Source organism: Chaetomium tenue (assembly GCF_020726465.1).
Source record: "Chaetomium tenue strain MPI-SDFR-AT-0079 chromosome Unknown F5144scaffold_1, whole genome shotgun sequence".
Lineage (NCBI taxonomy): Eukaryota > Fungi > Ascomycota > Sordariomycetes > Sordariales > Chaetomiaceae > Chaetomium > Chaetomium tenue.
This window is the reverse complement of record NW_027117329.1, coordinates 2,274,640-2,290,565: the sequence shown is the minus strand read 5'-3', so window position 1 is coordinate 2,290,565 and position 15,926 is coordinate 2,274,640. Positions and strand designations below refer to the sequence as shown.

General features: G+C 56.1%; 3 protein-coding genes across 3 annotated transcripts; 1 reads left to right on the top strand and 2 right to left on the bottom strand.

The window, feature by feature from the left end:
• Positions 1-747: 747 nt before the first annotated feature.
• Positions 748-2,929, top strand: F5144DRAFT_29759 (exo-beta-1,3-glucanase). Its single transcript, XM_066783858.1, has 2 exons — positions 748-1,206; positions 1,286-2,929. The coding sequence occupies exons 1-2, from the start codon at positions 1,029-1,031 to the stop codon at positions 2,707-2,709; spliced, it is 1,602 nt and encodes a 533-aa protein (XP_066648286.1). The 5' UTR covers positions 748-1,028; the 3' UTR covers positions 2,710-2,929.
• A 1,391-nt stretch (positions 2,930-4,320) lies between these two features.
• On the bottom strand, positions 4,321-7,212 carry F5144DRAFT_29754 (WD40-repeat-containing domain protein). Its single transcript, XM_066783857.1, has 2 exons — positions 5,893-7,212; positions 4,321-5,823 (listed from the first exon to the last, which is right to left on the bottom strand). Exons 1-2 carry the CDS (start codon positions 6,889-6,891, stop codon positions 4,663-4,665), a joined length of 2,160 nt encoding a protein of 719 aa, XP_066648285.1. The 5' UTR covers positions 6,892-7,212; the 3' UTR covers positions 4,321-4,662.
• A 2,224-nt stretch (positions 7,213-9,436) lies between these two features.
• Positions 9,437-13,175, bottom strand: F5144DRAFT_480564 (glycosyltransferase family 2 protein; the record flags this gene model as incomplete). Its single annotated transcript, XM_066785238.1, has 2 exons — positions 9,437-9,864; positions 9,935-13,175. The coding sequence occupies 2 exons, from the start codon at positions 13,173-13,175 to the stop codon at positions 9,437-9,439; spliced, it is 3,669 nt and encodes a 1,222-aa protein (XP_066648284.1).
• Between the last annotated feature and the right edge of the window lie 2,751 nt (positions 13,176-15,926).

Here is a 15,926-nt window from a genome sequence, read left to right as displayed (position 1 = left end):
CCTACCTGCCTGTTACCCAAGACACCTAGCAGCCCAAGAATATTCGAGAGAAACGGGCATGGGCAGGCCAGTGGTGGCTCTCCTTCCAACAAGTGACCAATTTAGCTAATATCGCTTAGTTCATTTCCCACACCGGCGCAGCAGCCACTCACCGCGCACCTTTTTCTTGCAGGTTCCGACCACCTGCGCTTGTTGCCGAATTGGGGGCTTGGACAGTGTGCAGATGTCGTTGGTCTCATGTTCCCTCTTGTCAGAAACTGAATTGCAACCTCCTTTTCGATCATGGCTGCCCTCCCATCCCCAATTTGTCCATATGTAATGCCACATCAGATGAACTGACAATCCAGATGAAACTAACAATCTTCGGATGGCGCTAACGCAGGCTCACCGGCCCAACTCTTTGGGGATGCAGGTACCAAGCACACTGCAGCAGTTAGCGCCCTAGTTGAAGAATGAAAATATTGACAACATGAGTCGTGTACTTCGTAGATGGCTGCTGGTGTTTTGCACAGACCGCTGCAGGAATCTCAAGCTCCCTCGGCGAGAAATCTGCCCTGGCCCCCTTGGCTCCCCCTTCGGTGCTTTCCAGGCCAGAGGCGACAACGTTTCCCGGCGAGGTGACCCTGCTAATGAGCGACCCACATACGAATTCAGGGGGTTCCACCACTCAGCAGCCCCAGCACACCGCCAACGTTGGAGCTGGCCCGCAGCTTGATTCGGCAGACCCCTGCTTCCTCAGGGCGAAATCCCCAGGGCGCCAAGGAACAGGCCCCAGCGACTGCATTCGTACTAATTACCGCCCTCTCTCCCGTTTCCACCGATTTGTTTCTTGCTTCCCCCTTTCCCCCGGATTGTCAATGGTGATATAGCTGCGCCCGAAAGCACCAATTCGCGCTTTCGTCGTTCTACTTTTCCTTCCACACCACCGCTTCACTCCTTTAGCGGGCATTCGTTATTCAGGACGCCAGGAAAGCAAACCAAAGAAAAAAACTCGACTTTATTTCTAATCGGAGCATTCGGATTTCAAGATGAAGGCAACTGTTGTGGCCGCTGCTGCGGCGATCCTCGCCGGTGGCGCCAGTGCCGCCCGGGCTCATGGTCACCGCCATGCGCACGCGCTGTTTGAGAAGAGGGGCGAGGCGGCTGATGAGGTCTGCACTCCGGGCTGCAGCACCATCTACTCCACCATCACTGGTGAAATCACCCGTATGTTATCCCCATGGGCGGCAAAGGCCAAGGAGGAGACGCGCAACGATAAGCAGGAAGTGCTAATACAAACATGCAGTTCTCCCCCCTGCTCCCACGAGCACCTCGGTCGCACCCGCCCCCGAGCCCACCACAACCGGCCCCATCACCGTGCCGACCCCGATCCCCCAGACCTGCCCGACCCCTGGCACCTACACCTTCCCCGCGACGACCATCGTGGTGACGGAGACCACCACCGTCTGCGGCGGCACCCCCACCGAGGTCCCCAGCGGCACCCACACCCTCGGCGGTGTTACCACCGTCGTCGAGACCGCCACCACGGTTGTCTGCCCGGTTGCCACCACCGAGACCCAGGATGGCGTTGTCACCAGCGTCATCAAGACCACCACCTTCGTCTGCCCCTCGGCCGGCACCTACACGATCGCCCCGATCACCACTGTTGTGCCCAGCGTCACCACCGTCGTCGTTCCCGTCGTGGAGACCTACTGCCCTGGCACCTACACCGCCCCCGCCGTCGTCACCACCATCACCGAGACCAACGTGGTTGTTTACTGCCCGTTCACCTCGCAGAACCCTGAGCCCACCCTCGCTCCTGCTCCCACTTCCGCCCCCGAGGAGCCCACGCCCGAGCCCCCGGTTGAGAGTGAGACCCCTACCCCGTCTCCGTCGCCTGTCCCGGGCCCTGGTCTCGGCAGCAGCGGTAAGCTGTGGGCCATGACCTACACTCCCTTTGCTGAGAGCTCCGATGGTGGCTGCAAGAGCGCCTCTCAGGTCATGGATGATGTTGCCGCCATCGCTGCTGCTGGCTTCACCACCCTCCGTGTCTACTCGACCGACTGCGACACCCTGCCCAACGTTGGTGCCGCTGCCCGCGCCCACGGTCTCCGCCTCATTGTCGGTATTTTCATTGGCAAGGTCGGGTGCGACAACAACGACCCCAACGTCGAGGAGCAGATCAGTGCCCTCAAGAGCTGGAGCGAGTGGGATCTCGTTGACCTCTGCGTCGTCGGTAACGAGGCCCTGTTCAACGGCTTCTGCTCCGTCTCCGAGCTTACCAGCCTGATTGGCCGCACCAAGTCGGAGCTCGCCTCCGTCGGCTACAACGGCCCCTTCACCACCACCGACGTTGTCTCCGCCTGGACTGACAAGGACGTCTCGTCCATCTGCTCCGTCATTGATGTCGTTGCCACCAACGCTCACGCCTACTTCAACTCCGCCACCAAGCCCGCTGACGCTGGCAAGTTCGTCGCCGGTCAGCTCGCCATCGTCGAGAAGGTCTGCGGCAAGCCTGGCTACGTCATGGAGACTGGCTGGCCCTCTGCCGGCAACTGCAACGGCGTCGCCTGCGCCGGTCCCACCGAGCAGCGCGAGGCCATCGAGTCCATTGAGCGCGAGCTTGGCAACAAGGTCGTCTTCTTCTCCTTCCGCAACGACGAGTGGAAGCAGCCCGGTGCCTGCAACTGCGAGCGTAGCTGGGGTTGCGCCGCCGTCTGGGGCGTCTAAGCTCTTCAACCTGATCGTGGTCCGCGGGTACCTCCCGCCCGCGGCCAGCTCATCTGCCGCAATCTTCTGAATAGATAAAAACATGTTCAACTGTCAGCTATTTCCCCGTCTTTGATTTAAGCGTGTATATATCCCATTTTAATTCTCGTCGTTGGATCGTCAACGAACATATACACCTTTACGGGCCGAGAGCAATGACAAGCGCTGCAGTTGGCACCCACAAACGCTCAAGGAAGTGCGATGGTGTCTCGTTTGTTTGGCAGGGGAGTTTATGACGTCGACTATGATTGATTTGACCGGGTTTCGCTGCGCTTCCCATTCATAATGTTGTAATTCATCAACCTTAGTGTTCAGTTATGTTTCAATTGTTGGGAATAAGACTTGCTCGTCCCTCAGTGCTAGCCCATTCTGTACCCAGTCAGTCTAACATCTTGCCTCGTATAGTTCTACCTTTGAACTCCGAATACACTTCATCTTCCATCCTCTTATCCTGCTGCTGTACTCATCCAATCTCCACGCCAGCCCTCTAAATCGGTAACTAATGTTTCCCTGTGTGACACGACACACCAACCCGACAGGTTCATAGGTTGAGTTGACCCGGTCAGTTAGTTCTAAAAGGATTCCCGCGTGGTCGTGCAGCACAGTACCCGTTGATCTCGTACGACGCAGCACAAAACACGAACCACTCGTGGTTTTGGGTGGGTCAAGGGATCGGCCCTTGTTTCTTTCCTTTCTTCCAGAAGCGCGGGGGAGTTGGCTGTCTGTCTGTCGGTGGGTACACAGGTAACAACTACTTTTTCCATATTTATGTACTCATCCTCCCCCCCTTCCCCCCTTCCCCCGGCGGCCTAATTTGCGTAGCGGTCTATTTGCAGAGGTTTCGGGATCAGCGTGGAATCGACATCTCTTATTGCTCTGAAGGAAACAGTGAGAAAACGGGTCAAAATCTCTTCTCTTTCTACTTCTCTGTCCCATGAAGGGATGGAATGAGATGTTGATATTATGTGGGACAGAGTGACAACGGCAGGCATTGACCATTGTTGACCGGAACTATACCTCTGCACGTGAGAAGGCCATCCGTCACACAACAGCCGGCACCCAAATCTGTGTCACATCTTCCATAGCTTCCATGGCCAGCCCCCTTATCTTGTGGTACCACATAAGCGACGCTGATAAGTGACAGACGCAAGCACACGGTAGCAACCCGAACAAAAAGCCGGGCCTTCCTCACGTTGAAAACAACGCCGCCCGAAACTGGAAGTATGACCATCTCAAGAAAAAACCTAAACGTTGAGAAGAGGTGAAGAAAAAAGGGGCAGATTCGTATATAGTGCCCCAACGTAAATGTTATATATATCCCCCACCCGCTTGCTCAATCATAACGTAAAGGATTCGTGAGGCAACCCGCAGGTCCTCATATCCCCAACTCCACGCTCTGGAGCGTAGAGGGGGCCGCCCATCGCTGCCGCAATTCCAAATCTCCCCAAAAACGCCATCGTAACGAACGTTAAATCCCATGCGTCTCTGCGTGGCCCGCAGCCAACAGTGAGCCCGATAGTCCATGGCCTACGGCCAGTTCTGCCCTGGATTTGCCTGGTCTGGTATCTGCCATCCCATATCGGCCATAAATAAGCCATGGGTTGTGTTGTGTGATAGACTCAACAACAAAAGCTCTGTCAAACCTCCCCTTCCATTCAAATAGATAGTAGCCCTGAGCCGTTTGAGCGTATGATCTAGTTGACTATCACCTCTCTCATCGTGCTTCGCAACGAGCTGTCGGGTCTCGGAACGAATGTTGACTCATTCTCAACCACGGATATAACGATGAATACCCCCGTCGTGTGGGATTGAAGCACCCTAGGTAGGGTGAACTTTAGCATTTCGCGGTTCAGCCGTGCGGTTTTCGGCTGCTGGCTTGGCTCGAAATAGTCCCCTCGTGCTAACAACTTGCGCTCAAAAAGGATCCATGTCGGCATAAGCAGCGGTGCGCCGCCGGCTCCTGTTCATATGCCTATTTTTGGTGAATATCGACCGCGGCCAGTCATCAGTGACCAGCTCACCATCCGAATTCCACGTAGGATCGCGTCCCTGGTCACACCTCTCCAGCTGCAGGATCCCTCCGCGAGAGCGGTCGCAGCACAGCACCATAAGATCCTGGCCGCCGTTCTCAAACGAGATGCCGCCGAGTTCGCCAAAGACGTCGACCGTCTGCTTGGAACGGAAGGTCTGGGCATCGATGATGTTGATGAAGTCGGCCTCTTCGACGGCGACGAGGACCCGCTTCCCGCTGCCGATGGGCGAGAAGCGCACGCTCCGCGCGCCCGCCATCTCGCTGCGTATGGTACAGACCGGCGCCGCATTGCCGGCGCTGTCGGTAAACCGACGGGCGTCCCATATCTTGACGGTCTTGTCCTGGAACGCCGTGGCGATAGTCCACCCATCATCGGCCCAGTCGCAGGCAAACCCGTAGTCGCGGTGGCCGGATAACCTTTGCAAAACGTCTGGTTCGCCCTTCGGGCGCGACGACTCGGCGGCCGTGATGATTACGTCGAGACTGTCCCCCACCATGACGCGGAGCCGTCCGTCGGGCGACAGGGCGGCACAGTTGGGCGCGAAGTCATGCGTCTCCTCCGACACCCACGTCTCGGTGGTAAGATCCAAGACACGGAAGCAGTTGTCGTTGGATGCAAAGTCCGCTCGTGGGGCGAAGGAAATCCGCGCCTGGTGGACGGCGACATGGTTCGTGATGCCGCTGATGCTGCTGGTGATGACACCTTCGTGGCAAGCCGTGCTTTCTGGTTCACACGAGTCCAGATGTCGAAGCATGTATTCACCACTGAAACCACCTGCGACTAGAACGCCCTGGCCAGCGGCCAAGGTCGACACTTGGGAAGCAGGCGCGTCGCTGAGTTCCATGATAGCGCGGCCATGGCCGGACATGGGATTGAACTGCTGGATGGTGCCGAGGGCGGGATAAAAGACGCGTGAACGCGAAGTGCTTGCAAACACGTTGCGCAGTTGGAAGTGTGACAAGTGAATATTCCGCTTGATGTCCATGCGGCGGAACCGAAAGAAGCTCTCATTACGTGGGAGAACAGCGTCTGGGAGGTTCGGCTGTGGCAAGAGTGAGTCTCTTCCTTCGTGGAATCAAGCAACTAGGAATAGGCAGCATCTTGTACTTACCGTCCACGCATCTGAACCTGGTATGTTCACGTAGTTGCTGTACGTCAGGAACCGGCGCTCTCGGGCATCCCTCCTTGCGACCCCGATGTCCTCCCAGTCAACTCCCTGGAAATCGCACCGGTCCCCTTCCAGATCGTCATACTCGATTAATTCATCTCCGGAGGATTGGAGCGCGTTGACGCTGGCCGGCCAGGGACAACCCCCCCGAGCCATGCCTGGAAAGGTTCGGCTGTGACGTGCCCAGTGGTGAAGGAAATCGGCTAGGCCATAATTTGACGGCCCGATGGTAGCAGGGTTCGGATTTGGAACAGAGAAAGCGTGTGTCCAGGTGGCTCCTGGTGGAAATTGTTCCCAGGTAACGCCGACAAACGGCGCTGTGTTCAGGATGGCGGCAGCTTGAGTATGGACTTCCATTGCTACCGCTTGCGCGTCAGCGACCATGTCCGGATTGGGGGCCATGATATCAAACTCGGGATTGCTGCCGTCGTCGTCGTGCCATGGAAACTCAACATCTGTGAACACATCCACATCCATGTTATCGGCGGGGTGCTGGGTAGCCACATGGTCCGCCAATGGTGCGCCAGCGTCATCGGACATTACCTCGTCGTCCGAGAGGTAGGTATCCGGGTCTTGGTGGTAGAGGGATTCGTGAATGAGGGATTGCTGATGGTGGATGGGGCAGTTATGGTGCGCCGGGTCGTATAAGCCCTCTTCGTCCTCTTCGTCCTCTTCATCATCGGCTTCTTCATTATCGTCCTCTTCCTGTTCCCCCTCTTCACCCTCCTCATCGTCTAATGTGTCGATATGGTCCTGATCCTCGTCGTCGGCGTCGTCGAGGGTATAGATCATCACCTCGTTTCCATCACCGCCATTGTCCTCGTGAGTGGGGGTTGCCTGCGTGGAGGAGGCCAGGGATGTGTTGGTGAGGGGCCCGAGTCTGCGGGACACGTCGTGCGGGTGCGGAGAGGAACCCACAGGTAGAGGCGCCATGATCGGCATGCTGGCCAGCGAGAATTAACTAGGTGTTAGGATGATGCGGTGAGATGGACGGCGGCCGGTCCTCGGGGCTGCATCGGCTCGACGGCGTGTGTTCTTGATTTCACTCTCACTCTCACCCACCCAGGCCGGTTTTGTTTTGTCTTCCAAGTTCAGCTCACTCCCTTTTTTGATCGGCGGGATGCCCTGGGCGGGTCCAGTTGCGGTCGGCACGGGCTAGTGAGTTGGGCAGTGAGGCCCGACCTGAAAACAGTTGAGGGGCGAAGCGGTCCCAAGATGTCCGCCTCACCAGTGACGGCAAGTCCACAACAACTTAGTCCACAAGTCCACCCGCCGAGCGTGTGTGGGGGTGGTCTCAGTCCAATGTACCCTGGTTAAGTTGTTGTCGATTTGCCGAGTTCCCGCGTGGAGATGAAGGTCCGACCCGGTTTGTAACTCGTTTGTAACTCGGAGACGGCACAAACGGCCCCCTCAAGTGCTGAATTGCGTCTTTTTTTTCCTTTGAAAATATTTTGTATCAAGGGAGAAGAAAATGTAGGGGCAAGAGCAAGGCCGATCTGACTCGGGATGAGCTCAGGTTCAATCTGACTTGCGCTGCACTGCCTTTTGCCCCAAATTCGGACCAAGTGACGAGTCGACAGCGAATCACCTCAGGGCTGCGGGGGTGGGGGGTTCAGCACGCTGCCAGTGTGGATGCATGGCGGGAATCCGCAACTGCACTGTCTGTATGTACCGAAGAGGAAGGAAAGAAATGCAAGGGAAGGCGGGATACAACGGATTTTTCGCGAGCCTTCCGAGTTGAGTTTCTTTTAAATTGCTGGTGTTCCTTCCGTTAGCTATCAGGCCAAGTTGAATACAATGCCATTGAACTTGAACCCGAGTCCACTTCCATAGCAGCATCTTTCCAGCTGACTATACGAAAAGTCCACCTCACTCACCACGAAACGTGAACCGTCTGCCCACAAAGCCTGAACCACCATTCACCCCGTCCCGACTTGGCTTGGTCGAGTTCTTGAGGCACAAGCTGCATGCGGGGTGCCGATTCGGGGCTTCAGGTCGGGCAATGGGTGGTGTGGGTGAATGCGGAACTGGTGCCAGAGACACCCTTGGCGCCACACACCCTGCATCCAACCTCCCCCAAACTCGTCGCCCTGCATCCGCCGTCTTGGACACACGGCTTCGCTTCCCTTCCTTTCCTTGCAACCGCACTTTGCGACGGACGTGAGATTGAGGGACACATGATCCTTCAGGTGCTCCGGGTGGGCGAGCATGACTGGCCCGGGACGATAGGTCCCCCCGAACTTAGACCCCCCCGTTGATGGTCAGTGGTGGTTCCCGTGGAAGTAAGCAGTGCGTGGATGGGTTGTGCCCGTTGCCGTGATCCCGTCGGCTGTCTGCCAGTCCTTCTGTCGTCTCGGATTGGATCATTCATGTCTTTGCCAATTCGATGCGATCAGTCACAAAATGGCTTTGCGCCTGCGCGCAGCAAGCTTTCGTGGCGAGCTGCATTCTCCCCCTTTCCCACGTTGGCCAAGCCCTAGGTGGCTGCTTGGGGGCTTGCTCCTCGCTCTCACCGGCTGTCGCAGCCAACCGATTGGGAAAGAGGGACTCGTCTGGATTGTGATGGTGGCGTCCGTGGCGTCTCGGGCTCCCACTCGCGGTTTTCACGGCCCGAGAAAGTGAAGAGCGAACACTCAGCTGGCCCGGGAAACAAATATCAGGCGCGAGTCGGGAAAATTGCTGACAATGGGATGGGGGTTAGTTATGTTACACTGATACCCAACCCGACCCTGGAGATGGCCCATACAACATTCGTAGCAAGAAGGTAACTATGGATATATGTATGTACGTATTTCGTACATGAATGCAAAGCCTTGTGCCTCACACCATCGTTCCCAAAGGGAGGACACGGTAGCATCGTGAGGGCTGACTTGCAGCACCCCACAGATCCCACAAGTGCCGGTCCCATCACGTCGAGGAGTGGCTTGCGAGCGAGTGTGCGAGCTGACTTCCCTCCTGAGGATACGAGAGCGAGACTGTCATGAAAGAATGCAAGATCCGTTGATCTCCCCGGCTGCGTTGTCAAAGGCGTCCTGGCCCGATACCTCGCATCAATTAGTATCCCACACTGGCTGGTATTCCACGCAAAGGACCGTCGACACACGGGAAGCCCCTATATTCGTCGAGAAGTTTATTCTCGCGTCCCACAAACTTTCTCTGAAACGGTTGGCTTTCAGCCTCGTTCGTCCGGCAGTATCAAAGTCCACAGGATATACATACGCTCGAGGAAGTCTGAGCAATTCAAAATTATTAACAGCGTACTACGGTCTTCGCGCAATTATATACAACAACGCTTATCATAAACCAAGACGTCGGGAAGAGCCAAATGTGCGCCATCAGGATGCTCCTGCATCCCTCCGAAACTCAAAAGATCATAGCCAAGTAAAAACATCGGCGGGATGGAAGCGGGGCGAAGAGAGAGGGAAAACAGGCGAGCGCCCCAAGTTGAAAGAAAAAAGCAAGGCTTTCCAAGCAAGCCGCCTCAGGCTCACTGATCCGAGTAGTAACCGTCGTACGGTCCATGGCCCATTGGTTGGCTCCCGCCACCGACGATATTCTCCGTCGAGCCCCAGTAGCTGTTGTTGCGGGTCCTGCGGTCACGCTCGAACTCGGCCCACCGCTTCATCGTGATCTTGCTGCTGTCGAACTCGCCCTCATATTCGATGCCAGCCTTCTTGGTCTTTTCCCCCGCCGTCTTTCTTGTGTCGCCCCACGAGAAGTCATCAAACTTCCAGAACGAATACGTCGGCAGAATAAAGTTCCAGACGGGCAATGAGAGCAGGTAGATGAACATCCACACGACGTACGACCAGCTGTGCGCTGTCACGACGATCAGGACCGCTGGCAGACCCAAAATCAGACCGAGCAGAATGAGGGGGATGATTTGCGGGGGCGAATTGATGATGGAAATGATGACTGGAAACCTCATGTTAGCTTCGGTATGGATAAACTTGGGGCTAGAAGACCTGGTTTTGCCAAAACTTACCAACATAAAATGTGAATGCAATGGCGGCGGGCAAAACAAGGGTACCGATAAGCTCGATGAAGACGATGAACTGCATGCTGAAGCAGAATGTGCCGCACAGGTCCCTGACTAGGACAAGCTCCATCAGGTTGTGGATGGTCGAGTTGATCCACCGACGACGTTGCGAGAGCAGCACCATAAACGTGTCCGGCACCGTCGTCTTGCACACAGCTTGCGGCACGAAGACTTGCTTGCGCTTGGGGAAAGTCCGGAGCATCAAGGTCGATAGGTACCGATCCTCACCGAGCAGGAGAAGATTCTTCTTGTGCAGCGTATCAACCACGTTCTCCGAGTAGTGTTCGACCACATCTGGGTTTGCCAGGATCGGAACCCAGTAGTTCTGAGCGCCCTTGGGCGCCTTGATGCGGTACATGCAGAAACATCCGGGAAGGCAGGTGACACCACCAAAGACCGATTCGAAAGACTTGGCGAGGTGATGGGAAATAAAGTACTCGAAGACCTGGATAGCCGAGACCCAGCTGGCCCGCTTGTTCGCGATCTTTGTCTCGCCGCACAATCCCATGATCTCGGGGTCTTTGACCATGGCAGAAATCATGTGCGTCAGACTGTCGGGGAAGACTTTCGTGTCGGCGTCCACCATGAGTACGATCTCGTAAAAGTCGGGCGAGATACCGGTGACCTTCCAGAGTCCGTTAAACATCTCGTACTCGAGTTCCGTCATCCGCTCGTCAAACATGACCTTTTGGAGGAAAGACATCAGAATGATCTGGCTGTCACGCTTGCCGCGGTTTCCAGGCTTCGACTTGGTCGCTTCATCCGGAGTCCCGCACTTCACGACCACCATCATGGGAACCCGCTGCTGCTTCTCCAGGGGAATCGCGGACTTGGCGCCGTAGTCGTAGAAGCCCGAGTAAATCTTGGCCATGTTGTGCCGCTTCGAACCGCTAGCGACCGCAACGTACGAGAATGCTTCGACCTGTTCAGGAGGCGTGCTGTGGTCCTTCACCATGCTCAGGACAATGTCCGGGGTCGAAGATGTTTCCCCCTCACCCTTGATGATACCGTCGCAGATAACCAGGATCGCCTTATGGCTATTAGGGTAATCCGTCATGGCAATGGAATCCAAGGTTGTCCGAATGCCGAGCTCGCCTTCTGAGTAGGCAGTCACCAAGCAGATGGCGTGGGCTAGAGGAAAGCCGAAGGGCACCCAGTCTGACGGGGGCTGGGGGACCACAGCTTCGTGAATGAAGCCGGCAGGTCCCGGTCCATCAGTGGGGCTGTTGCTAGTAGCATACGGGTCCGACGATTTGAGGAAGCTGGACCGGCTGTCGTTACCTTGCCGGTACATCATGTTGGGGTTGAGCAGCTGACCGGCCGCGGTCTGGCTTGCCATGGTGGTGGGAACCCCAGACCTCCTATTGCCGCGTTCGTTGCCGTAGACAGCCGAGAACCGGGATGTGGTGGGCAGGAAGGTGCTGCTGCGCTTGCTTTGCCTATCGGAGGAGCCATTGACGCTGCTCCCAATGTCACCCGGCATGCGGGGGGGAGCCCGGTAGATGTCCTCGGACCAGTCTTCGATTTGCCTGTTGCGCTTCCGCAGGTCCGCCGTCTGCGAGGTCTTGGACGCAGCATAGGTCTTGCTGATAAACCATTGGAAGACGATAGCAAGCACAAACCTTGCGACCACAACGGAAAGAATCAAAACGAGCGAAAGGTAGAGAACAACCTTGGACGCAATGCACCCGACAGTGTCCGTGTCGATGGTTCCGACCTTGAGGATCTCCTCAAAGCACTCGGCATACTGCTTATCGCCAGAGGACTGAAAGGCGCGTGTGATATCGCGGCCCCGGATGGCCTGGTTTGCCGCCGAGTCGGTGTCTCTCAGCTCCTTGAAGCGCGCAGGATATGTGACTTGGGCATCATCGAACCAATATAGCAGATCCAAATCGAGAACGTTGCCAGAATAGACGACCAGGTTGCGGGAGCTGTTCTTGATGTCGTCCCAGGTGAAGTAAACATCAGCAGCACCGCTGAGTCCTAGGTAGAACGAGTCTCGGGCAGGGGCGCTAGTGTGGCAGGCATAACCGAGGTAGTATGGGCTCGTCATGTTGGGCCGCGAGGAACCGTCCTGGTTGAAGGTTGTGCAGGGGAAATACCAGGCCAAACTGCCGCTCGCGTCTGTCGGGATGTTTGAATTCGGCGTTGCTGAGATGAGCCCCTTGCACTTGCCGTTGACGTTCTGGAACAGAAAACTTCCATCTTTCCCGCCGTGCTTTTCTGGCAAGTCATAGAGCACGTTGGCGCCGCTTTTGTCTTGGCGAAGGGGGATTCCCTCGGCGAGGGGATGGTGGGACCCCGTCAAGTCGTAGGCGGATCCGTGAAAGATCATGAAACCGCTGTCGACCTCGTTCACCCGCAGTCGTAATGGGGGCGATCCACAGACGACTTGAGTAAAGCCGAAGGTGAGAAAGCCGACAACGCCCATGATGAACAGGATAATGCTGATGAGACCCATCTTCTCTCTCCATGCTCTCTGCTGGGCCTTGGCGGGTAAGCCAAAGCACTTGAGAAGGAAACCGGGACACCAGAACGTTATTATCGAGCAGTAGATGTTCCAGAGACTTGGCGGCCGCAACTGTTCGTCCTGCTGCCGCTGGCGCTTTGAGTCTTTCGTGATCTTGCCGTGTTTCGCGGCGCTCGACGCCCTTCGCCTCGTCCGGCCTGGTTTCTCCGTCTCAACACTGCGGTGCTTTTTTGAACGGACCCTCCTTGGTGGTGGCGTGGCGTCCGTAAGAACCTCGTCGTTCCTCGAACCGGAATTAGACAAGTCGGTTGTCCCTTCCAGGTCCTCCGCAATAGGGTCGTTGCCCGTCGAGGACGGCAATGTGTTCATGTTCGCCGCATGCTTCCGGTAGTGGTAATTTGGATGGTCTTTCCCTATCCTGTTCCGCTCAGGCCTGACGAGACTCCTCTTGCGCTGGAAGGGCGAGTCTGGCGGGTGCGCGTGGGGTGATGTGGGCGATAGGGGGGTTCTCTCTATTTCCGGATTAGGAGACGTAATTGTCTCGGCGAAGGAGGATGCTGATGGCCCACGTTGATGGAGTGGCTGCCCAGCGCCGACCGGGACATAGCCACCGGCCTCGACATCGGCGGGACGCTGTTGGCGTCGCGATTGTGATTGTCGGTAGCTATGCCGTTCTTCGTACGAGGGCGTCGCGCCCGGTCTTTGAGGAAGTGACATGATCCTGGTAATCGTCCCGTGTTAGCGATCGCGCTCAGGGTCAGGAGGTTTGCGACCTGGCGTGGCCGAGCAGGGACTTCACCCAATGCGTGCGATCGGGTCTCCGCCAACGGCCGCCTCGGAAACACAAGTTGGGATGAACAAGGTACAACGCGGTGTTGTTGTCGAGGCGAGGTATCGAGCCCAATCACCTCGTAGGGAAGCTGAAAACACCAAAATGCTGGCACCGCTGGCATCAATAAAAGTAAAAATCAACCTACTGTGCACGGCGCTTGTTTTGGAGAGCAGCCGGGGACGGGATGGCGTCGGATGAGTTTTGGGGTGGATGGGCCCTCCTCTCCAGGCTGTTGCCCAGGTGCTGGCTGGTGTTTGCTGCAGTAGGTTGGCGGGGAGGATTCAGGGCAGGTCTCTCAGGAGACGGGCGGAGCGAGAACTGGGGCCACTCAGAAATGGCCGTGGAGTGCTGACTGCCAAAAAAAAATAGCGCGGCGCTTGCTCCTGGCCACAGCCAAGGAAGGCACGCTCAATCAAGTGCTCCGTATCGTCCAGGCTACGATTTCGAGGCCCGCCCAAGTTGCATCGGCGGTGCAGCGGCGCAGGTGCAGGTGGTTCCTGCCCGATGACAATGAGAAGACGAAGGTTGACTGCAATACTGTGTAAAATGGGAGTTTGAAAAAACCGAGTTGCTCCGGGTGTACTGTGTAGAAGGGCGCGGCACGGAATTTAGCAACGGTTTCAAGGGCAACGGCAATCGAGAGACGATCGATCCCCCTCGCTTCCCGCTTCCCGCTTCCTGCTGCACAAATCAAAAGACAAGGCCTGGTGTTGTTGCGAAAATGAACTAAGGGCAAGGCAGCTCCGGGATGGAGGTGGCAGCCAACAAGTGGCAAAGCAATCGAAAGGCAAAAGAACGGAGTGCGGCAGAGCCAAACGAGCGACAAAAGTATCAGACTTTCAGCACTAGCGAGGCATGGTCGCGACGCTCGAAGAAGAAAGATTGATGAGATCGCAAGTGAGTCGGCATTCAGGGATCTGGACGCCCTCAGATTCAGGGGTGACCAGACACCGTGTGTTTACCCCTGGAGATTGTTTTCCTTACTGTGATCGACCTCCTGCCTTGGCACTCAATGGGGCTCTTTGGGGCAGATGTGGGTTAGGGTTACACGTGGAAACGAAAACCGGATACATGGGGACTGGGGGGCTGTGTCAGGTTCAAATTGACTTTCAATTCTTTCAAAACAAAGGCATTTCTTACCATATTGCCCACCAGTTCATCAACAAGCGCATACGAGATGGTCACTCTCTGGCTTCTTTTCGCCCCAGGTCGTCCGTATCTCGAGCGGCAATCTCGGATTTGGAACATTCTCTGCCCGCCAGCGCTTGGTCGTCCCCAAATTCCTCCTTTTCAGTTCCTCGTATTGGCAGCTCCCAGTTTGATTGCGACGAGAGAAATGCCAAGGCCCGGGCGGCTGGGTGGTCGCCACCTTCGATTTCGATGCACAGTTTTGTCTCCACCTCCCGTTGAACCATGCAACCCTCCACCCCTCCCCAGGCTATTTTCACATCGCAAACACCAGTGACATCAGCCAGCTTCTGGACCCTGGCACCATGAGTAGAAAGAGCCGGGCTTCAAATGCAGATATCGACCAAATCTCGATTGTAAGAACGAAACAAAAACCGTGCAGAGGCCCAAAGCAATTGTAGTTATTTCCGCTATTTACTCTTCTCTAACTTGGTTGCTTGCTCTCCTTTCGAGTTGGGCTTTTTTCGGCCAGACGGTGCCCGGTAACCCGGCTCACACTGGTAACGATGCTGCAGTTGCCAAAACGCCACGCGCTTTCAATATGCGCAAACCCGATCCCGACAGATCGGGTTCTGCGATTTAGTTAGGCGAACAGGCTGCACATTGATTGTGCTGCTCAACTTTCGGCACATATCCGCTCTATTTTGTTGGCTCATCTGGTAGGCAAGTAGGTACACGCTAGGGATTATTGACTGGATTTTGCTACCCTAGTTACAAAGTACCGCGGGGTAAAATCGAAGGCTCCTGGCTCAGGCCGTTCATCCGAGCGCTCCTGTATCATCTCGTGTTCGCAACAACCCGATGACGGCCGGATGATGTTGGTCTACGAATACCTCGTACCGTGTCTCGCGGGTGTGTGTTCCCACGAGACACGAGCTTCTCGGCCAGCGCAACCATGGGCTTGGCCGAACCACAAATGGCGGCGGCCCGAAACAGCGGAACCCATTGCGTGGGAGGTAACGCGGCGATCCTAACGCATCGTTACCTTGAGTTGCACTTGGTAGGCCTACCACGGCATCGGAGCGACGCACGATGTGTGACCGACTCAGACAACGCCCGGTTATCACGATCTACAAGTCGCCGTGGCAAAGTGGTTCCCTAACATTCACGTCGAGCGTTCGGTATGTTCGGCAGAGGATTGGGGCTTGGTCGGTGTTGAACTGCGTCTCGCCGCTCGCGAATATTGGCTTCCTAAAAAGCAAGGGGCACAGGCGTTGTCAGATGTATCAGCCTACCAACAGCGCGCAACAACGCCGCCCTCACATCCATCCCATGGATGCTCGGCACGATCATCTCATCGACAAGGTTTGTGGATGAATGAGACATGCCGTCTGGTCAACATGCGTACTTGGCAAGCTCGGAGACATATCTGCAAAGTTATGGGGTCTGCACAATAGAGGGATCATCTCATCGACAAGTTTGCTGCATGTACACAAACATATGCTGCG